At 38.5% G+C, this 25052-nt stretch overlaps 1 protein-coding gene across 1 annotated transcript in view; it reads right to left on the bottom strand.

The window, feature by feature from the left end:
• CEP126 (centrosomal protein 126) overlaps positions 1-25052 on the bottom strand; it is an 81952-nt gene that overhangs the window by 35982 nt on the left and 20918 nt on the right. Inside the window, exons 3-4 of the mRNA XM_034665633.1 lie at positions 8674-8819; positions 6135-6246 (exon numbers count right to left, since the gene is read on the bottom strand). Of these exons, the coding sequence (XP_034521524.1) occupies positions 6135-6246; positions 8674-8819 (258 nt within the window). The remainder of the gene's footprint in view (positions 1-6134; positions 6247-8673; positions 8820-25052) is intronic.

Here is a 25052-nt window from a genome sequence, read left to right as displayed (position 1 = left end):
ACGAAGTTCCAAAGAGAATTAATGTGATTTGCTTAACCTAACGTTGCAAGACAAATCTCAGGCATAATCAAGATTAGGAACTCAATCTGTTGGTCCCCACAGCCCTAGGGGAAGCTCATCTCTATATGGGCACCATCTTATTAAGACTTGGTACTTTGCTCCCAAAATCCAGAGAGTAGCTAAACATTGCAATGGACTCTTGCTTTATAAATGATCTGTTAAATATACTTGTGAAACTAAAAAAAACTTTCCAAAGGGTCAAGAGAGATATAATTATTTTATCTCCTTACTCCAGGTAGTTCTGTTAAAAAAAATACTGACTGAACTCCAGTTTTTTTTTTTTTAAGATTTTATTTATTTATTTGACAGTGATAGAGACAGCCAGAGAGAGAGAGGGAACACAAGCAGGGGGAGTGGGAGAGGAAGAAGCAGGCTCATAGCAGAAGAGCCTGATGTGGGGCTTGATCCCATAACGCCGGGATCACGCCCTGAGCCAAAGGCAGACGCTTAACCGCTGTGCCACCCAGGCGCCCCTGAACTCCAGTTTTAATTTATATAGTTTTGGTGTAAAAGCAAATGTATTGGGGAGCCTGGGTGGCTCTGTCAGTGAAGCATCTGCCTTCAGCTCAGGTCATGATCTCGGAGTCCCGGGATCGAGCCCCACATTGGGGTTCCTGCTCAGTGGGGAGTCTGCTTCTCTCTCTCTCCCTCTGCCCCTCCCCACTGCTCATTCTCTCTCTAAAATAAATAAAAACTTTAAAAAAAGCTAATGTATTGAAATCCAGTAAAGTTTTGAACTTTCATCTAAATTAACAAAACAACTATTCATTTTGGTGAGTTTTTACAAAGTGTACTTTTGACCTGAAGGATCACTTTTTTTATTATGCTGGAATTTTTGAGAGCTATGTGACCTTCTTTGCTTATCTATCCATACTCTCTGTACTCTAGAGGACTGAATCAACCATAGATAGCTGATACCAAGCTACAGCTTTGGTTTTCCCCGAGTGTGGTAATTCTTATTATTGGACGTGTCTCTCCCATGGACCTCGGCATTATCCATATGGAGCCATTACCAGGAATACTGGTTCCCGTTTGGAACACAGGGTTTCTAGCCAGGGCAGCCATACACCCACACCTGTGATCTTGTTTCCTTGTAGCTGAGCTGTCATGTGCGGGGAGAGGGGCATAGCAAAGACTGACTGCTTTGTGGTCTGCCAGGAGGATTCCTTCTATTGAAGAATGTTGCCTACTGCCGTGAAATGTTTTCTGTCCTCTAACTGAAGCCAAACATGGCTTGCTGGGAGTTTCACTGTTTAGCTGAACTCACGAACAATGTCTTTAACTTTATCCATTCACTGGCAATTACCATATCTAGATCTGTGGCTGACAGTTCTTACCACGGGAAATCGTCTCAGGAATATCCCGTAAGTGTCTCAGACTTACAACTTACTATCCTCTTTTCAGTCACTCCCTCCTTCAAACCTCTTCTTCCCTAATATTTCTTATGGTTTTACTACCTGTTAACTGACCAATCCCAATCTCCAGTCATGCTTCACTCCTTCTGAACACCTTCCGGTTCTTAAACAGTTACCAAACCATGTTGATTCCACCTCCTAAACAGCTCTCAAGAAGTCTTCATTTTTATTAACTGACGTATCACTTTAGCTGATTCTCCCACCTTTAGCTGTACCCCACTCCTTCCCATTCTGGCAGTATTTCTAAAGTATAAATGTTGAATGCTTGCTTCAGTAATTATTTATAGAACAAACTCTTAACAAGGCTCTTCCTGAGTTAACTCATGGCTTCCTTTCCAATTAACCTGTCTACTCACAACTCCCCTTCTGACTGTGCGTGCTAGCGGGACTGAGCTACGTTCACCGCCCTCAACACAGCATGCCCTTTCATGCCAGCACACCTCTCCCCACACTACCTGCTCCCCCGTCTGGAGTTCTCTCTTGGTGTTTGTCTCTGACGAATAGCCTCCTCATCTACTGACTTAGGTCAAGTTCATACTCTCGGAGGCATGTCCACTATGTCAGGGATGTTCCTCCACTCATAGTCTTTACCGAACGGCTCCAACATGCACAGCACTGAGACAGGAACTACAGGGAATACCTGCGTGTGTACCATTTAGCCTCTGTTCCCTAGAATATCACAATCTGGCAGGGGAGACATAACTACATATAAAAATGATGCAACAACGTATACAATCACGACTTTCAAGTGTATTTCTATAGCCTGGATCTCTCATTTCATTTTAGGTCCAATTGTTTTTATATATTTCTACTTGGATATTTATCCCCTCAATTCAGATGCCTGCAATGAAATTGCAAATGAATCTTGCCAAACTTGCACTGTTTCCTTTTGTTCTTTTTCTTTTTAAAATTTTTTATAATATTTTTTTATTATCTTATGTTAGTCACCATACAGTATATCCTTAGTTTTTGATGTAATGTTCCATGATTCATTGTTTGTGTATAACACCCAGTGCACCATGCAATACGTGCCCTCCTTAATACCCATCACCAGCCTATCCCAGTCCCCCACCTCCCTCCCCCCTGAGGCCCTCAGTTTGTTTCCCAGAGTCCATAGTCTCTGGTGGTTCATTCCCCCTTCTGTTTACCCCCCCCTTCGTTCTTCCTTTCCTTCTCCTACCGATCTTCCTTCTATTTCTTATGTGCCATAAATGAGTGAAACCATATGATAATTGTCTTTCTCTGCTTGACTTATTTTGTTCTTTTTATTTTTAAAGTCAACAGATTCCCTCAATCATCAAGACTCAAAATTCTAGCTTTTTTGGGTCTCTTTTGCTTCTTTTCATTTTCTTTATCCCATCATACACCAAACTCATAATCTAATTTCCATAATCTATTTCTATTTCTATGAAATGTCTTTTCCTTCTATCCTTCCTTTTGACTTCACTACTACTAAGTCCTTTCAAATTCATGGCTGGATACCTCCTGATTTTCCTGCCATTGATCACTCCATGCTCCATGTTTTATACTTCTATCTGGTCAATATTCTTAAGTCCTGTTTCTTACATCACTTCTCTGTACTGTGAAAAGGTGTTTGTACCCTTCCTTCTCTTATCCTTTCCTTCTAACCACTCACAATATTTTTATTCCTTCACAGACCTATCATTTCTCACTATTCAAAATAGTACTATTCCAGTTTAAGCGGTGATGATCTATCCTTTGGATTATCCCATTAATCTCTTTTCCCCTAGCCTTCAGTTTCTTTCCATCCTTTTCATTCTTCAACATTCACACCAATTATCTTTCTAAAATGATAAAGAGGATTATATCAGTCCCTCATTGGGGGGCCTGGGGGGCTCGGTCAGTTAAGTGCCTGCCTCCAGCTCAGGTCATGATCCCAGGGGCCTGGGATCCAGCCCTTGGGTTGGGCTCCCTGCTCAGAGGGGAGTCTGCTTCTCCCTCTGCCTCTCCTCCACACCCTGCTCCTGCTCTCTCTCTCTCAAAAAATAAGTAAAATAAAATAAAAATCAGTCCCTGAGTAAAAACCTTCACTGCTTCTCTACTATAGTAAAAGGTGCCTTCAAACTTTCCAGCTAGACATAAAAACATTTCACACTGGATCTCAATCTACATTTCTAGATTATCTCCTGTCCTACTAGCAACACATCCTACAGTCCTGCCACTCTGAGCAAGCTCTTTGTTCTTAGGGGTCTGTGCCTTTTACAACACTGTAGGCCTGGACATGCTCAACCCAACCTATGCTTCCTCATTAGACAATTGGTATTCATCCTTCAAGCCTTCCCAACTTGACATTTCATACTTGATCACTTCGCTAATATCTCTGCAACAGTCCCCCTTACACGTATTACACATATATTATCATGTAACTGCAGGCCTGTCCTGAGAGGAGAACTACATCTCACTCAGCCATGCCGGTCGCTGTCAGGCTCAAGAGATGAAAGTAAGACACTCAACATGGTTAGCCTCCTCTAACTTTCTGCGCTCAGCTCTGTTACTCATCAATTTGATGTCATTCTTTCAGACTATTGTTCTATCACTCTTTTCCTTTCATAAACAAACTTTTACCTTTATTTTCTCTCTGTTCCTTTTCAACCCATGGCAATCTCTTTTCTGTCCTCATCCAGTCACTGACACTACTCCGACAGAAGTCCCCAGGGTGACAGTTTACTGTGAAACAGAGTGGACACACTGCCTCCATAGTGGATACTCTCTCTTTTCCAGATTCACTTTCCATGCTTCTCCACTTGTCTCTGCTTGGCAGAGACTAAATGGTCCTTTGCCTTTTGATTTATGGCTCATTTTGGCCAATGGAAGGCACTAGAAAGAGTCAGGGTGACAGAAGAAAGGAGTTATTGATCCTTAGTCTTCTAGTTTCCACTGTGCTGGGCCCTCCACCGAGGACATGGTTCTGTCTGGCAGCCCCCTTCTGTGGCTACCCATGTCTCCAGGTCAGGTTTGTGGGGGTAATACTGATTCTGTGGTGGTCAGTTCTTGGGGGGCTCCCCATCCTGTGCTGGCTTTCCACTTCCTTCATTAACCCGTCTCCCATTACCTCTTTTAAATGTGCCACCTGTTTGAGGCCAGGATAGCAGCTTGCGTGACTGATTCCCTAGAAGCCATTTGATCTCTATAAACTGTTTTTTTTTTCCCAAGAAACTCTATCCTTCTTTAGTTTCCATGATACAACCCTCTCCTAGTCCTGTATCAACCTTTCTGCTCCTATTTGTAGGCTTCTTTCTTCTATTTCCTTAAACGTGGGTGTTTTCAGGGCTCTGTCCTAGACCAGTCATCACAGCACACAACCTCTGTGGCGTGTCTCATCCACCATGTAGTGTTCAACGACCTTAAGCCTGGATCTTTCTCTAGATTTCTGAACTCATATAATTTCAATTACACATATTGAAATAACCTCCTGTCTTGTTCTCTTCCAATCCATTATTCACATTTGTTCACAGTAGGTTGGAATGACATATTAAAAAAGAAAAGCTGATCTTACCACCCATCTACTGAAGATCCTTCCCTCACTCCTCTTGAACTCTCAAGAGAAAGTTTCTATTCCTTAGTGTACAGATGCTTTTACTCTCCAGTCTCCTGCCTAGCCAAGCTACTGGTACTGTGCACACTCCAACCCCTAGAACACACCATTCCTTCCGTCACTCTTGGCCCTTGCACACGCTCATCCCTCTGTCTGGAGTCCCAGGGCCCATTTGTTTCATAACCAATTTCTATCTTCAAAGCTCTGTTGAAGTCTCTTCTATTCCATGAGGTCCTTCCTGAACTATAATGAAGACTGAGAAAATGAATTTAATTGTTTTTAGCTCTGATCAAGGGAACTATTGGCCACACACAGTCTAAAAATGGAAGTACTTCAGTTCAGTAAATAACATTATGTAAGGTAAAATATTAACATAATTAATGTCTGAATTGTAAATGTCTTTATATAAATAAATATTATATAGTATTGTCATCACTCATTTGGTAGTATTCTATACTTTTTGAAGCACTATTTTGCTTCTCTCCTAGATTATGGACTAGGAATTGTATTTTACAGTATAATATTTCTCCACAACCCCTTTACAATGCTTGACCTAGTGCTATGCATGTTGTAGCTTCAATAAACATTTATAATAAATAAATGGAGAATATAAGATGTCACAGGGTTCTCTAGTTGATCCGTTCTACTGCTCCTAGATAATTCACTTAAGCTACCCTGGAGAGGAAGGAGGAGATATTAGCTTTTTCAAGACAGCCAACAAAGATTTTTCCATGAGGAAAAACCCATTTCTACCATAAATTACTCCTTTTATCTAAACTTGTATCACTACAATTCAACACAACTTTTTTCTCTCAGTGAAGATAAATAATGAACATTAATATTTTAAAATGGTTTTAGTGATAGTTTCCATAGAAAATTACTCAACATAGGCAGCACTGTAATACCAAAGACAATGAATTAGAATTTTGCCTTATTCTTGAAGTAATTTATATTCTACTCTGCCTCAAATTAACCTATGAAAATAAAATAGCAAACTCTACAACAAAGGTGAGGAGTAACTGATGAAAAGGCCTACAAACTCAGCAAAAGAAAGCTATTTAATTATTATATATTAATAATTATACATTATAATAATTACTCACCTCCAATTTATTGTTGGTCTGTGGGAAGGGAGGAGGTTTACTTCCGATTTTAAATTGGATTCCTGAATTTGCTTGAGGGCTTCTTCCAATGGAGGAACCGGTTTTTGAAAAACTGAAGGGATAATAAAGAAAAAGCAAATAGTACAGAATCCCTTCACCTTCAATTATCTTTTTATAAAATTTAATTGGTCAATAATAAAATACTACTTTAAAACTTTTGTAAAAAGAAAATATTTTTTAGGGTAGTGTAAATATTTTAAATTTAGACATCTAATTCCCCACAGAGAAACTGTTACATTGCCAATATTAAGAATATTGATCTGGGAAAAAACTTTGAGAATTGTCCAGGCTCTTTGTTCTAGCATGCAAACCCCACTATATTTGATCTTGGGATTCCACAGATTTCTTTTTTTCTTTTTTTAAGATTTTATTTATTTATTTGACAGAGAGAGAGAGACAGCCAGCGAGAAAGGGAACACAAGCAGGGGGAGTGGGAGAGGAAGAAGCAGGCTCCCTGCTTTGCTGGGACTCGATGCGGGGCTCGATCCCAGGACCCTGGAATCACACCCTGAGCCGAAGGCAGATGCTTAATGACTGAACCACACAGGCGCCCTGAGGATTCCATAAATTTCTGACAAAATTTACTAATATTCTTTTTTTTTTTTAAAGATTTATTTATTTGAGAAAGAGAGAGCAAGAGCGCAACAGCGAGGGGAGGGGCAGAGGTAGAGGGAGAGAATCTCAAGTAGACGCCCTCCCAGAGCGTGGAGCCGGAGGCGGGCTCGATCCCTCAACCCTGAGATCATGACCTGACCTGAAATAAAGAGTATGCCACTCAACCAACTGAGCCACCAGGTGCCCCAAAGTTTATTAATATTCTTACGAAGAAAATGGGAAGGTGTAAAAAACATCAACATTGTTTACTGAGCACTTACTGTTACAGACATTATTTTTAAGCACGCTGTAACTATTAGTGAATTTAATCCTCACTACGGCCTTTAAGGCAGATGCTATTTGAATCTCCACTTTGCAATGGAGGAAACGGGCCCAGAGAAATAACAAGGTCATAGATTCTGTGGACATTTGTCTCCATACTAGGCAGCACAGCCTCTGAGCCAACCCTGCTTCCCATGTGCCCGCTTCCCCGAAGTCTTCCACGGCGCGCTCTGAACTCGACGTGCTCTACTGCCAGTTCGGTCAGTAGTCTTCTCACCTTCCTGCTCAGGCGGAACCGCCGTCTTCTGGGGATGCTGCTTCTCTTGCGGCCCGCTTCAACGGAGGTGCTACTTTCCTACCATCACGTATCACAGACAACCCAAGGCATGGAGGTAGGGTAGCTGAATTTCTAGGTCTCCACTGACACCTCCAAACTGTCTCTCCACCTCCTTTAAAAAGCCCCTATGTTATCAGACTTTTCCGCTATTGTGACGTTTGTTTTTTACTTTAAAATGCCGAAGCAAAGCCAGTATATTATTATATATGGGTTAGGTCACATTGAACTCTAGATACAGTCCATTTTCTTTCTCTCTTTATTTTTTTCTCTTTCTTTCTTTCTTTCTTTCTTTACTTTTTTTTAAAGAGAAAGCACATGAATGTGAGTGGGGTGTAGGTAAGGGGCGGAGGGAGAGGGAGAGAAACAATCTTTTTTTTTTTTTAAAATTTTCTTTATTTATTTGACAGAGATAGAGACAGCCAGCGAGAGAAGGAACACAAACAGGGGGAGTGGGAGAGGAAGAAGCAGGCTCATAGCAGAGGAGCCTTGATGTGGGGCTCGATCCCATAACGCCGGGATCATGCCCTGAGCCGAAGGCAGACGTTTAACCGCTGTGCCACCCAGGCGCCCTGAGAAACAATCTTAAGTAGGATCCATGCCCAGTACTCAGAGCCTGACATGGGTCTCAATTTCATGACCCTTAGATCATGACCTGAGCTGAAATCAAGAGTTGGACGCTTAACCAACTAACCCACTCAGGGACCCCGTCCTTTTTTTTTTTTTTTTTAAACTTTGACATTTTATAGTTAATTACGTGTTGCTATTTAAGGTATAAAAAATGTAGATCTGGTACCAAAGAATCAACCATCATTGTATGTAAATTCTTAATTGATTCCAGGTCTCAGATTGTTAGATTATATTATTTTGTACACTTTCTTTTTAATTTGTCAGCCTCTTCAATAAGAATTTGAACCAAAATGTGAATAAAATGCCAGAATGAATGTGATGCTAATTTACTGACCCTAAATATTAAATTTTATTTTTACTACATCAGTTTTAAAAAGACAAAACACTGTAAGCCATTATGAAGTAGAATAAAACTTGTGAACTTTCAAAATTTACTAATAGGACCAACAAAATATTCTCTCAATTAAACCTAAATCAAATTACAATTTTTCATTTGGTTAAAGTCTTATTGCTCAAAAGGCACATTTTTTAGTTTGAATTTACACTTTCTTTCTTAATTTGTCATTTTATTGTCTTACTCAAGTTAAATATGCTATAATTTTCATTTTTGCCCTCATATTGTTCCAGAAGTTCAGTTACCTGCTCCCCTCCGTTGTGAAAGAGGAATATGAGCACGCTGGAATTTTTCAGTGACTTCTTCAAACTTCTCTTTTCTTTGTTGAAGTATTCGTTCTCTGATTTGTTGTTCTCTTTCTTCTTGTTCTTTTCGTTTCTCTTCAAAAGCTCTATATGTGAAACACAAAGTAGATAACTGAATGAGGCAATAAGTCTTAAAAATGTGAACACAGAAAATAGTTTCAAACTAATGATTTGTTATATAATGATGTTTTTTTATATTTCCAAAGTCTACTTACTTAGAAACAACACATTTTAAATTAAAAAAAAAAAAAGGTCCTTAGCAAGAATTTTTATATCTTCATATGTATTAATTCCAGAACCTTATCCAGGCACTTTGCAATTAAGGGAAGGCTCTGTAATGGGGGTCTTTCTAATTTCTGGCAGTCCTGCATCCATGTTCCCACCTCCCAAAGCCTGTTGTGGAAGAATTCTTTACTAAAAAGCTACACTATTTTCTGGAATGAGAAAAACTAATTCATTGGTGAAGGAAGAAGCATTGCAAATTATAGGGCAGTCAAGATGATACTACAGATTTTTCTTCTGCTTTTAGACCAGAAGTTTAAAATTGACTATCATATTAAGTGTGAGCTATACTAGAAATCCATAACAATTTACATAAAAATTTTGATTTTCACCTTCTCTTGAAAATCTGCAAGATTTGTCAACCCTGGACTCCTATCCACACATGACTACAAACGCCTGCCCATAACCCTATTTTTCTTAACTTTCCTATTTCATTTACTTCTGACTGCCTGGGCACTTGAATTCATGTTCTCTAGTTTCAACTGTTTCAAAAAAGTAATTTTGTTTGTGGAAAACGTGTGTGTGTGTGTTTTAATAATTATTTTCCAGACGAAGAGAAAAATGAAGAAGGAAAATGGCAACTCACTCAGTTAAGAAACTGCCAAGTGGCTTCTCTTTGGAATGTATAGGATTGACAGGTGGTAGATAAGAACTCTAAGATTTTTAGTGTCATGGGTTACTATCAACCATCTTTCCAAAGACCTTCATGGGCCAAAGCATTATTCTCATTTAAATAACTCAGCTTTAAGAAACTACAATTCTATGAAGTAGGGTTACAGATCTTCAAATAGTCCTACCCCTGTGGCAGGTAGGAGATAGTGCTGTAGTGCCACAGATAGGCACCCCAAACCATCTCCTTCAGGAGTCCCCTCATGGTAAGACAAGGAAGCTTGCTTTCACCACTTGAATCAACATAAAACTGGAAGTCCTAGCCAGAGCAATTAGGCAAGAAAGTTAAATAAAAGTCATCCAAAATGGAGAGAAAAAAGGTAAAATGATCTCTGTTCACAGGTGGCATGGGCAGAAAACTTTGAAGGTTCCACAAAAACACTGTTAGAACTAGCAAATAAATTTAGCAAAGTTGCAGGACACAATATCAATACACAAGAATCAGTTGTGTTTCTATATATTAACAGTTAAGAATCTAGACAGGTAATTAAGAAAGCAATCCCATTTACAATAGCATCAAAAAGAATAAAAATACTTGGGAAATAAACTTAGCCAAGGAGGTGAAAGACTTGCACACCAAAACCACAAAATATTGCTGCAATTTTTTAAAAACACACATAAACGGAAAGATATCTTATGTTCATGGATTAGTAGACTTAATTAAAAAATCCATCTTAAAATTCATATGAAATCTCAAGGGAACCCTGAATAGCCACAACATTCTTGAAAAAGAACAAAGGTGGACAGAAAGAATGATTACACAGCATTTGCAGCAACATGGACGGGACTGGAGGAGATTATGCTAAGTGAAATAAGTCAAGCAGAGAAAGACAATTATCATATGGTTTCACTCATTTATGGAACATAAGAAATAGGAAGATCGGTAGGAGAAGGAAGGGAAGAATGAAGGGGAGTAAAGAGAAGGGGGAATGAACCATGAGAGACTGTGGACTCTGGGAAACAAACTGAGGGCTTCAGAGGGGAGGGGGGTGGGGCAACGGGATAGCCTGGTGATGGGTATTAAGGAGGGCAAATATTGCATGGTGCGCTGGGTGTTATACACAAACAATGAATCATGGAACATTACATCAAAAACTAAGGATATACTGTATGGTGACTAACATAAAATAATAAAAAATTATTATAAAAAATAAAATAAAAAACAAAGCTTACCTTAAATTTATAGTAATCAAGGTAGTATAGTACGAGCATAAAGACAGACATATCAATGGAATAGATTAGAGAGCCTAGAAATAAACCCATGTGTAGTCAAATGATTTTCCACAAGGGTGCCAAAACTACTTAATGAGGAAGGAACAGTCTTTTTCAACAAATGTTGGGAAAACTGCATATCCATATGCAAAAGAATGAAGATGGACCCTTATCTTACAGCATATGCAAACATTAACTCAAAATAGATAAAAGACCTAAGCATAGGAGCTAAAACTATGGAACTTTTAGAGAGAAACATAGGAGAAAAGCTTTGTTGGATTTGGCAATGATTTCTTGGATATGATGTCAAAAGCATAGACAACAAAAGAAAAAATAAATTGGACTACATCAAAATTAAAAGGCTTTATGCATCCTAGAACACTATCATAAGTGGAAAGGCAACTGAGAGAATGGAAAAACATATTTGCAAGTCATATATCTGATAAGCAATTGATTCAGGAATATATTTAAAAACTCCCACATTTGGACAACAACAAAAATAATCTACTTAAACAATGGGCAAAGGACTTGGACACATATTTCTCCAAAGAAGATATACAAATACCAACAAGAACATGAAGTGATGCTCAACCTCACTAATCATTAGGAAAATGTAAATCACAGCTGCAATGAGGTACCACTTTACACCCATTAGGACGGCCATGATAAAAACAAAACGAAACGAAACAAAAAACAGAAAATTACAAGAACTTATGAGGATGTGAAGAAACTGGAAACTTCATACGTTGGTGAGAATGCAAAATAGGCAGTTATTGTAAAAAGGGTATGGTGATTCCTCAGAAAATTACTGGGAATTACCATATGATCTGGCAATTCCACTTTTGGAAATATACTCCAGAGAAGTGAAAGCAGAGGCTCAAACAAATGTTTATATACTTATGTTCATAACAACATTGCTCACAATAGCCAAAAGGTAGGAATTAACTTAAGTGTCCCTTGACAGACGAATAAACAAAATGTGACATACACGTACAATTAAAGGGGAAGGAAATTCTGACATATGCTACAACATGAATGGACCCTGAATACATTCTACTAAGTAAAATAAGCCAATTACAGAAGGACAAATATTGTCTTATTCCACAATCATATTACCTAGACTAGTCAAATTTGAGGACAGAAAGTACTAAGGTGGCTGCCAGAGGCTGGGTGAAAAAGGGTATGGGAGTTAAGTGTGTAATGGGTATAGAATTTCAGTTGGGGAGATGAAAAATTTCTTCAGTTGGGAAGATGATGGTGACAGTTGTACAGCAATGTGAATGTCCTTAGTGCCACTTAAGTGGTATACTTAAAAATGGTAAATTTTGTGTTATGTATGTTTCATCACAATAAAAAATAAGAATCCCCCCAGGTCTTTCATACTGAGTATTTTCCCTCAACCTTATATAATGTACAATGCAAGTGTAGCTTTAAGTTCCTTTATCCAACCAGTTGAACCCCTGAGCCCTTCCACAGTGAGACATGATTTCTCAGCACTGTCCACTTGAAATAAAATGTAAGCTACAGGGGCACCTGGGTGGCTCAGTTAGTTAAGTGTCTGACTTTCGCTCAGGTCAGGATCCTGGAATCCTGGGACCGAGTCCCGCATGGGGCTCCCTGCTCAGCAGGAAGTCTGCTTCTCCCTCTCCCTCTCTTCCTCCCTCCTGCTTGTGCTCTCTCTCTGTCAAATAAATAAATAAAATCTTAAAAAAAAAACCCCATAAGCTACATATGTAATTTTAAATTTTTTAGTAGCCACATTAAAAAACACCAGTAGAAATTAATTTCAATATTTTATTTACCTTATATCAAAAATATTTCAAAATGTATCGATATAAAAGCAATGAGAATATTTCATATCCTTTTTGTACTAAGTGTATTTTCATGTCTCGGTTTGGATTAGTCATATTTTAAGTGCTCAGTAGACACATGAGGCTAGTGGCTATGTCAATAGACTAGAATCTCTGCTGGTAGGCAGTGTGCTTTTGTGAAGAAGGAAAGGGTTTTAGAGACAGGCAAGGATTTGAAGACAAGGAAACCAGGTTAAAAACAAAGCAGGTCTTTAAAGGGATTCATGTAACTTCGTAAATAGTTTTCCCTTCAATTATAGGAAAACATATAATTGTCAATTTTATGAAATATTTCTGTTTTTAAGTAGTGTTTTCTTTAATGACTCTAATCCAGTAGTTTTCAATCTGGGCCATTTCCCCTTCACCAGGAGTGCTTAGGAACTTCTGGAGGAGTTCTGATTGCCACAATAATTGGGGTGGGCTACCAGATTTCAGTTCCCCAGGACCAGGGATGCTAAGTAAGTGTTATATAACCCATGGGACATGTCCACCCAAGAAAGAATTATTCTACTCCAAAAACTAAAGGTTCATCGACTCGACTCTTTCAGTAAAGTGTGATATCCCCCTACAGCCTTGTGTGGTGGGATCCTGGAGAACGGTGGACCTGCCAGACCTTGATATTTCTGCTGCCACACATGCAGACTATCAAGGGGACTAATCCAAAAATTCTGGGCAATAACTAGCAGCAAGCCCCAACAACACTGGTGATGGCTAGGGTCAGTTGATGTGGAGAAATAACACCATGTGAACAATTAGGGTGGAGGTAAGACAAAAACCTACTTTCCTACTCCTACCCTTGATTTCCACTAGATTAGAGAAAGGTAACCTTTGAGGGAGGAGGAAGGCAGAGGATCAAGTTGCACATGAATCTTAAGACATCTAAATTAGACATAACTATAAAGAGAGAATTGGGAGTTGAGAAAAGAAAAATAAAATATATGGCAGACCATTCGTTTGTTTAGTGCAGGCTTTGAAAAGAAATAAACCGAGGCAACTAAATGGAAGCGTTAACTGAGTATTCTAGTTTCTGTTAGGCAGAGGGGACTAAGATGCCTGTGGCAGAAGCTGATCGAGTCAACTCAGGAAGTTCTAAATTCATATGCTCTCACTTGAGATGAAGATGGCAGTGTCAAGAGCACTCAAACATGAGTGCACTCCTATGGTAGCTCATCCCCAAAGACAGTCGCCAATGAACCAGGATTATGCAGTTCTCTCTGCTTTAATCAGTCTGGTCCTGCAACTCTCTGCTAATCAATAGGACTTTATGGAAGTGAGGTTAGATTAGAAACGTTGCAGCTTCCAACTTGGTCTGTGGCATGCTTGCTCTAGGAAAAGCCAGATCCATGTATGAAGTCTGGCGACCCTGATATCATCATGCTGATAAGTCCATGCCAGGTAAAGGGAGAGGCAGCATGGAAAGAGAAGCCTGGCTATCCTCCAGCTGTCCTAGTCACCCAAGCCCAAGTCCAAAAACGTGTGCCCAGCAGCCATGTTGGATGTGCAGCTCAGCAGGCCCTTCAGATAACACCACTCACAGCAGACATCTCAGTGCGGCAGCAGGAGACTTCCTCCCAAGCCACAGAACACACAGAACTGTAATAAATTGTTTTTTGAAGCCACTACATTTTAGGGTGGTTTGTTAGACAGCAGAAAATGACCAGAATAACAACTTTAAACCAATTTTTTCTCCAGTTAACATTATTTAGTGGGGATGGGGACAATCTTTATTAATAAAAATTATTTATTTATGTTAATTATAAAGGATTTATTAATCCACTTACTATACATGCTTTTCTGACTAAGAAAATTTAGGGGCATATAGGAAGTTAGTATTTTGATAATAAAGTGTTCTCAGTAAACAGCACGAGGTCATGAATTCAGTTTCAGAGTATCTGTGAACTACAGCTGCCAATGTAGACAGCTGTCATCTTTATGTCTCACTGTTGAGAGCGCACCAAGGAATTGCACAAAACTACTTATACTTATATCTTTTTTTTTTAAGATTTTATTTATTTATTTGACAGAGATAGAGACAGCCAGTGAGAGAGGGAACACAAGCAGGGGGAGTGGGAGAGGAAGAAGCAGGCTCATAGCGGAGGAGCCTGACGTGGGGCTCGATCCCATAACGCCGGGATCACGCCCTGAGCCGAAGGCAGACGCTTAACTGCTCTGCCACCCAGGCGCCCCTTATTATATCTTTTTTTTAAACAGAGATGTCTGTTTCAGTTTCTTTATTTTTGTATTTTTCATCTTAAGTACCATTTCACTGGTAATAAGAACAATTTATATCTGTCTAGTTAGATAAGGAGGAAATCTTAGCTGGTATGTATTACTGATTTATTTTAGTGATGCCTCAGGGATCCTTATAGATTTCCTCTCCCTCTGGAAAAATGCTTTCTTTGAGGGCTGACATGAAGCTAACTCCAGACAAAATTATATACCTGTGAGTTAGCTTGAGAAATCTACGGCTGCCTAAATGCTTAAGGGAATTTGTTAAATAATGGTTATGCAAACCTTCCTCTATCTCAAGTATGTGAAGTTGTTCAGTTAGATCTCTCATCTGAGTCATCAAATTAAGACATTGAAAATTTATGTGGAGTATCAGACACACAAAAAAAGAAGCAAAGGTTTTTCGCTGTTTAGTGTCTCAAAACAGGCAAATGAATGAAGAACCATCCCATAGGTATTGTAAAGATAAGAGAACCTGAAAAGATTCCAGCGAGGAAGGAATAACAATAAAAAATTCATTACACATTATTACCATTATATGAGAGATAAAATGTAATTGATGTTCACAATGGTTTTTTTTTTTTTAAGATTTTATTTATTTATTTGACAGAGATAGAGACAGCCAGCGAGAGAAGGAACACAAGTAGGGGAGTGGGAGAGGAAGAAGCAGGCTCATAGCGGAGGGGCCTGATGTGGGGCTCGATCCCATAACGCCGGGATCACGCCCTGAGCCGAAGGCAGACGCTTAACCACTGTGCCACCCAGGCGCCCCAATGGTTTTATATTAGAAAATGTAAAACAGTAAATATGTGAGGATTTGTTACAGTCTGAGAACTTAAAAAACAAAAACATAGTGAGAAGAGAAATGAAAATTATTTAAAAAAAAAGAACCAAATGGAAATTTTGCAATTGAAATTATAAAATCTGAAATAAAAATTTTACCAGTAGGTGAACTGCAGATTGGTGTTATCAGAAAAGAATCAGCAAACTTGAGGACAGATTCACAGAAATTATCTAACCTGAGAACAGAACAAAAAAGATGGAGAAAAGAATACATAATAGTTTCAGTGAACTGTGGGTCACTAAATGATAAGTGGTCATTATCATGTGTAAGTGTACAATATATGTGTAATTAGAGTCCCAGAAATAAAAGAAAAAGAGAGGCAGAAAACACTTGACTATGGCCTACAATTTTCCAAATTTGGTGAAAAAATATTAAATTACAGATGAGAGAAGTTCAGTGAACTACTAGATAATTATTAACAACACGGACCTAGGCAGATTTTAGTCAAACTGTTGGAAACAAAAGATAAAAATAATATCTTCAAAGTAGTCATAGAAAAGACACATTATATATGGAGAACAACACTCCCAAAGCCTGCTAACTTCTCATGAGAGCGTGGAGGTCAGCAGACGGTAGAATGGCATTTCGATAGTGCTAAAGAAATGGCTGTTAACTCAGAATTCTATACTCAGTGCAACTATCTTTCAAAAACAAAAGCAAAATAAAGTTATGTTCAGATAAGCAAAAACTGAGAGTGTTTATGGACAGAATCCTGCCTTGCAACAAGTGCCAAAGGAAGTTCTTCAGGCTAAAGGGAGATGACCCCAGATGGAAACACGAGCCTACAGACCGCAGCCAACAACACCAGAAACAATAAACATGCGGGTGGATGGAAAAGAGTATGTTCTTCTCTTTGTCTTACTGGTAAAAAGACAACTGAGGGTTTAATGCAGAAATTACAACACGGTATTGGGAACTTTATAACACGCAGATAGACAGAAATTCATTAGCACAAAGGATGCCAGCACGGGGGTGGGACAGACAGAATTATAAAGTTGAAGGATCCTTATATTTATGTGAAATGGTCCAATTATAACTCCAGATAGTTAAGATCGAATACTGTAATCCCTAGAGGAGCCAGTAAAGAAAAGTAAAATTGAATTTTTTTTTTTTTTTACTAACTTAAAGGGAGGCAGGAAAGGAGGAAAAAACAAGAGGGGAAATAAAGAATGAATAGAAAACAAATAGCTAAATGATAGAACTACAACAAACTGTTTTAAGAATTATTAGATGTCAATGGACTAAACATTCCATTTACAAGGCAGGGTCTTGTTTTTGGGAGACAATTCTCTGTAAATATTTCATATTTGTGCACAGCCCAGGTCCTCTGAATGAAGGCATTCACAGCCAAGTTAAAAGTGTACAAAGAGACATTTCAGGATAGTAAAGCTTAGAGAGCTCTCCTTTCCTGGAGACAGGGGAGTAAAGATAAAGATCTCTCCCTCCCTTCTCCAGAGAGTGCTTATGTTGCAGAGTAAAGATAAGGTTTCTTCCTCTCTAGGCGGGAAGATGGGCAGGAGCCTTATGTAAATCTGGGTTTCCACATTTTATGGTTACTAGACTGTAATGAACTAGTTCTCACTCTGTGCAAGAACCATCTGGCCCTCACTGCATTGCCCTTTGGGGACTGGAGTTTAGGAAACTGACAAAAGATGAAGCAAACACAGAACCAAAGGGAGAAACCGATGAATCCACGATCATAGTTGCATATTGTAATATCTCTCTCTCAATAATAGATAGAACAATCAGATAAAAAATAGCAGTAGTACAGAAGATTTGAACAAAACTATCAACTACCTTGACCTTGTTGATATTTATAGAACAACTATTTATACCCAACAATTGCAATATACATTCTTTTTAAGTATAACATAAGAAATCGTATATTGGGCCATAAAACAAAAATCATTGAATTTCATAAGACTTAAATCTTCCAGAAGATGCTCTCTGATCAAAACAGATTTAAATCAGAAATCAATTATAATATCTAGAAAAGCTCAATAACTGGGAATTTTAAAAAACATATTTCTAAATAAGCCACAGCTCAAAAAAGAAATCAAAAGGGAAGTTGCAAAGCGTTTTAAACTACATGAAAATGAAAATGCAGCATTCCAAATTTATAAAGTGCAGTTGTTCCGAGGGAATTTTATAACCTTAAATGCCTATAGTGGGAAAGGAGAAGTTTAAAATCAATGATTCTAGTTCCTACCTTAAGAAGCTGGAAGATGTGCACATTTATTCTGAAGTAAGAAGAAAGAAACTAATGAAAATAAAAGAAGAAACTAGTGAAACAGTAAACTAAAAAATAGAGGCCACACAGACTGAAGTTGTACATGAAAATTTTAGTAAAATTGATAAGCTCCTACCAAGAATGATGAAAGAAAAAAAGCAAACAAAAATGATCACTATCATGAAGGAAAGACAGGATATCACTACAAATACCATAGACATTAAAAGAATAATATGAACAACTTTATGCTAATAAATTCAACAACTTAGATAAAATGGACCAATTTCTTGAAAGAATCAACTTACCAAAACTGACAAAGAAAAATAAAATGTGAAAAACTCTGTATTTATTAATGAAATTAATTTATAACTAGCAAGCTTCCTACAAAGAAAACTCCAGGTTCAGATATTTTATTATTATCTTTTGTCAAACATTTAAAGGAGAAATAACAATCATACAACCTTTTTTCAAATATAGACGTGGAGGAAACATTTCCCCAACGTATTTTATAAGGCCTATATAACCCTGATTTCCAAACCTGACAAAGATATTACAAGGAATTTATAGACCAACATCTCTCAAACATTACACAAAAATCCTTCACAAAATATTAGCAAATAAAATCCATCAGTTTATTAAAAAACTCCCATATCATTACCAAATGAGAGCTACCCCTGGAAGGCAAGGTTGACTTGACATATCAAAATTAATCAGTGAAATTAACCACACTGACCAAATAAAGGAGAACAAGTGTATGATAATATTTAACACATGTTCATGATAAGAACTCTCAGCAAACTAGGAATGAAAGGAAACTTCCTCAATCTAATGAAGGCATCTACCCAAATCCATAGCTAGCAGGATAGTTAACAGTAAAATAGTTAATACTTCCCTTCAAAGGGACAGAGGGCGAAAAAGCTCACTCATATTGCTTCTATTCCTCATTACACTGGAGCTCCTAGAAAGTTCGATAAGGCCAACATAAAAATAAAAGGCATATCAACTGGAAAGATAGGTGTTAAATTCCCTTTATTCGCAAAAGACCTGATTATACAAATGGAATATGCTAAGGAATTTAGAACTAATGAGTGGAGGGGCGCCTGGGTGGCACAGTGGTTAAGCATCTGCCTTCGGCTCAGGGAGTGATCCCGGCGTTATGGGATCGAGCCCCACATCAGGCCTCGCTATGAGCCTGCTTCTTCCTCTCCCACTCCCCCTGCTTGTGTTCCCTCTCTCGCTGGCTGTGTCTATCTCTGTCAAATAAATAAATAAATAAATCTTTAAAAAATAAAAATAAAAAAAGAACTAATGAGTGGATTTAACAACCTCTCGGAATACAGGGTCAATATAGAAAAATCAATTGTATTTCTACATATAACAATGGAAAATGAAATTTAAATAAATCCATCTACAACAGCATCACAGAAAATGAAATGCCTAAGTTACATAACAAAAGACATGTAAGAACTTTCCAATAAAAACCAGAAAATACAGCTAAGAGAAATTATACACACATACAAAGAGGAAAGAGGAAAGGAGAAATATACTAGTTCACAGATTTCATGTATTACAAGACTCAATATTGTTATGATATTAATTCTCCCTAAATGATCTATATATTCATTACAATCCCACTCAAAACCAGGCAGGTTTATTTGTATGGAAAAACAAAAATACCTAGAATAGCCAAACAATCTTGAATTAAAACAAAACTGGAGGCTGTGCACTATCTTATTTCACTATAAAACAGTGGTTCTCAACTGGGGGCAGTTTTGCCCCTTTCCCTCTCAGTAAACGTTTGGCAATGTCTGGAACCATTTTTAATTGCAACCACTGGGGTGTGCTGCTGGTATCTAGGAGGTAGGGGCCAGGATACACAGGTAGTCCCCCATAACAAAGAGTGCTCTTACCCAAAACGTCCACAGTGCTGTGGACAGTTTCTGACATAATGCCACAATAATCAAGGCAGTGTAGTATTGGTATAAGAATAAATAGACCAATGGAATATGATACAGAATGCAGAAATAAACCCTCACATACGCTGGTTTTTGAAAAAGGAGGCAAAGCCTCTAAATGTGGAAAGGAATTTTTTTCCCCAACAAATGCTGCTGGAACAAGTAAATCTACTTAAAAAAAAAAAAAAAAGGAAACTCAACCTTACATAACACCACATACAAATAATTGAGATAGATGATAAACTTAAACCTAAAAGCTAAAAGTATAAACTTTCCAGAAGAAAACAAGAAAACACTTCACAATCTTGGGGTAGCCAAATGTCTTAGGGAGTTCAGAAGAAGCACTAACTACAGAAAAAAAATTGACAAACTATACTTCATCAAAACTTAAAACCGCTTTTTGAAAGATTTCATTAAGAAAATAAAAAGGCAGGCCACAGATTGGAAGAAAATACTTGCAATAGATATCTCTGACAAAGGAACTACATCCAGAATATATAAAAGAATCTTACATCTTGAAGACAAATTATCCAATTAAAAATGGACAAAATATTTGAATAGAGATGTCACAAAAATCACAAAAAAATCGCTAATAAGGGAAGTGCAAATTAAAACCATTTCATACCTACTATATGGCTAAAATTAAAAAGACTGAGTGGGAAAGTTATGAAGCAACTGAGAACTCATGTACATGTACATTGCTGGTGGGTAAAATAGTCCTCTTGGGAAGCTTTTTGACAGTTTCATGTATGGAAAACATACATGTGCCCTAGGATCTAGCAATTCTACCTTTACTCAGGGAAAATGAAACATATGTCCATAAAAAGTTGTCTTACTAACTGATTCTCTCATGTTTTACAATTTCAGCTTGAGTTATCTTTCAGCCAGCAGCTTTATTAATAGCCCCCAATTAGAACAACCTAAAGTCCATCAATAGGAGAATGGATAAACAAATTATGATATATCCTTACAATGCAATACCCCTCAGCAATAAAAAAAAATTATGAACTAATGATGTATGTAATGACATGAATAAATCTCAATATTAGTGAAAGAGACCATTAACAAAAGTAGTGTAGGAACTGGCAAAACTGATTCTGATGATAGAAATTAGAACAGTGATTCCTGAGGGGTGGAGACTGACTAAAGGGATTTGAAGGTATATGCAAGGGAATGATTGTGACAAACCAAGAAGTAAGAAGCTCGGTTTGAAAAGAAATGAGAATAAGAGGGATAGGAACAACAAAGAAAGGATGATAAGAGAAATGGACTGGGATGGGGTCTTAACATTGCTAAACTCAGGTTACTAGAGGAAGAGACATGGAGAGATAGGAGGTATAGATCAGAGACTGAGATTCCTGAAACTGAAATTTTTGAGATGGAGGAATAATTGGTAGTAGCTGAGGTGAGATGCCACTGAATGGGTGAAGTTCAAGAAAATGAAGATACTGAAATTATAAAGAACGATCACTGGAATAGCGGTAAGGAGGCAAGAAGAGCCAGGTGCTAAAACTTTCAAGCAATGACACAGAGGATATATACATCACTGTAACAATGAGAGGTACTGGTGAACAGTATAGTTAGATAGTATATGTTTTAAAAGAGCCTGGGGACCAGGGAACCCTCTGCCCACTTTGGCCCACACCTATTTTAGCTCTGGCTATCCCACCAGGGTAGCCACAGCATAGATTGCCCTGGAACCCCCAGCCCATGCCCCCCATAGTTCCAGTCAGCCAGCCAAAGTCACATCTACACAAGGGACAATGATACACAAAACCATTCCTCCAGGTTTTGGAAAATTAGATGTTCCACCTATTTCATAGAAACAAACACAGAAAGTCAAGCAAAATGAAGACAAAGGAATATGCTTCAAATAACAAGACAAAACCTCAGAAAAAGAACTAAATAAAATGGAGATTACAAATCTACCTGATAAAGAGTTCAAAGTAATAGTCTTCAAGATGCTCACCACATTGGAGAGAAAAATGGATGAACTCAGTGAAAACTTCAACAAACAGAAAATATTAAAAAGAACAAATCAAGAATCAAAGCATACAATAACTGAAATGACAAAATAACACTCGAAGGAATCAACAGATTAGAGGACGCAGGAGAATGGCTGAGCAATCTGGAAGACAAAGGACTGGAAAACAAAACACCCAAGCTGAACAGCAAAAAGAAAAGGAAAAAAAAAAGATAGGTTAAAGGATCTCTTGGACAACATTAAGCAAACGAATATTTGCATCATAGGGATCTCAGAAGGAAAAGAGAGAAGAAGGGGCAGAAAGCTTATTTGAAGAAATAATAGCTGAAAACTTCCCTAACCTGGGGAAGGAAACAGACATCCAGGTTCAGGAAGCACAGAGAATTCCAGACGAGATGAACCCACAGAGGTCTACACGATGATGCATAATAATTAAAATGCCAAAGATTAAAGACCAAGAGAGAATTTTAAAAGCAGCAAAAGAGAAGAAACTAATTATGTACAAGGGAAACCCCATAAGTCTGTCAGCTGATTTTTTCAACAGAACCTTTGCAGGCCAGAAGAGAGTGGTGTGATATATTCAAAGCGCTAAAAGGAAAAACCCTATAACTCAGAATACTCTACTTGGCAAGGTTATCATTCAGAATTGAAGGACAGATAATTAGTTTCCCAGACAAACAAAAATTAAAGGAGTTCATCACCACTAACCTGGCCTTACAAGAAATGTGAAAGGGATTACTTTTAGTGGGAAAGAAAATACCATAATTAGAAGAAAAGCTATAAAAAGAAATAATATCAAGAGTAAAAGGAAACATACAGTAAAGGTAATAGAGCAATCACTTGAGAGCTAGTATGACAGTTAAAAGACGAAAGTAGTAAAATCAATTATATCTAAATAATTAAGGGGACTCACAAAAAAAAGGATGTAAAATATGATGACATTTACATTAAACATGGAGAAGGAAGTAAAAATGAAGTTCTTTTACAATGTGTTTGAACTTAAGTGACATCAACTTAATATAGACTACTATGTACTTAGGATGTTATATGTGAATCTCACAGTAACCACAAGCCCAAAACCTATAATAGACACAAAAAATAAAGAGAAAGAAAGCCAAGCATAACACTGAAGAAAGTCCTCAATCACAAGGAAAGAAAGCAAAAGAGGAAAGGAACAGAGGACTATAAAAACAGCCAGAAAATAATGAACAAAATGGCACTAAGTACATGTCTATCAATGATTAAATGTAAATCGTCTAAATGCTCCATTCAAAAGATACAGGACAGGTCTCCAAGGGAGAAAGAGGATTGAGGAGTGAGGGTTCACTGCCTCCTCTTTGTGCTGTGGGGCCAGTTCTTTCACAGGGGAAGGTTCAAGAGCATATGATGGTGCTGAGCTGCAGGTGTAGCTCAAAGGACTTGAGACCTGGTGTTCTTGGGGAGGACAGACAGACCTCACCATCTCCAGCTGAGGAAGACACATTTCCATTTAGACTAGTCCCATGTCAAGGGCTCAGAAGCAGGCCTTGGCCAGTGTGGCTGGAGCAGCCTGGGGTGTGCAGCGTAAGATACAGGAGAAGAGACAGTTCGAGCCATCGTGCGGCCATCTAGGACAAGCCTCAAACTAAAAGTCAATGTGGGAGCCTGGGAAGATGGTAGAGTGGAGGATCTCCACAGCTCACCTCATCCCACAGATACACCTGGCAGCACCACCTCAGTCACTCAACTAACCTCGAAACTCACCCAAAGACTGGCAGAACAGACTCTCCACAGTCAACGGTAGAGACGAGGCCACATCAAAAAGGGCAGAGGGGTGGAGACGTGGTCAGTAGCCAAACTCCCAGGGAGATTAACCACAAATGGAAGGGACACCACAAGCCCGAAGAAGGGAGAGAAAAAGACCCCACACCAGGCACCCCAGACACAGGGGCCCTGAGCTGGGAAGACAAATCCCTGTAACATTCGGCCTTGAAAACCAGTGGGGCTTCACTTCTTGAGATTTTACAATCAGTGGGGCTTAACTCCAGGTCCTTTAAAACCAGTGAGCTTAGCTCTGGGAGAGCCAGAAGGTGACAGGGAACGGAGTGTCTGCCCTTGAAGAGACAGCATAACAAACCACCTCACTGAGATGCCGCACAGAAGCAGCAGTTTGAAGAGTACCTAGGACGGACACGAAGGAGATTTATTTACTAATCCCAGAGGCTGGTGGAGGGGAGGGAATCTTTAGGACACTTCTCCAAGAACAAAAGAGCTGGCAGAAAACTGAACAGCTACATGCAAAGAATGAAACTGGACCACTTTCTTACATCATACACAGAAATAAACTCAAAATGGTTTAAAGACCTAAATGTCAGACTTGAAACCATAAAACTCCTAAAAGAAAGCACAGGCAATAATCTCTTGGCCGTTAACTTAGCAACATTTTTCAAGATATGCCTCCTCAGGCAAGAAAAACAAAAGCAAAAATAAACTATTGGGACTACATCTTTGGTAAAAAAATCTTTAGCACACTGAAGGAAACCACTGACAGAATGAAAAGGCAATCTACTGAATGGGAGAAGATATTTGCAAAATGATATATCTGATAAGGGCTGAAGAGTCAAAATAAATAACTTACACCACTCAACACCAAAAAATCAAATGATCCATTAAAAATGGTTAGAGGACCTGAATAGACATTTTCCCAAAAGGACATACAGATAGCCAACAGGCACATGAAAAGATGCCCAACATCATCAAGGAAATGAAAATCAAAACTACAATGAGATATCACCTCACACCTGACAGAATGGCCAATATCCAAACTGCAAGAAACAAGTGTTGGTGAGGATGTGGAGAAAAAGGAACCCCCATGCACTGTTGGCGGGAATGCAAACTGGTGCAGCCACTGTGGAAAACAGTACGGAGGTTCCTCAAAAAGTTAAAAATAGAAATATCCTATAATTCAATAATTCCACTACTGGGCATCTACCTAAAGAAAACAAAACATTGGGGTGCCTGAGTGGCTCAATTGGTTAAGTGTCTGCCTTCGGCTCAGGGCATGATCCCAGGGGCCTGGGATTGA

This window comes from Ailuropoda melanoleuca, chromosome 8, assembly GCF_002007445.2.
Source record: "Ailuropoda melanoleuca isolate Jingjing chromosome 8, ASM200744v2, whole genome shotgun sequence".
NCBI lineage: Eukaryota > Metazoa > Chordata > Mammalia > Carnivora > Ursidae > Ailuropoda > Ailuropoda melanoleuca.
The sequence above is the reverse complement of the archived record's forward strand: the minus strand, read 5'-3'. Positions and strand labels throughout refer to the sequence as shown.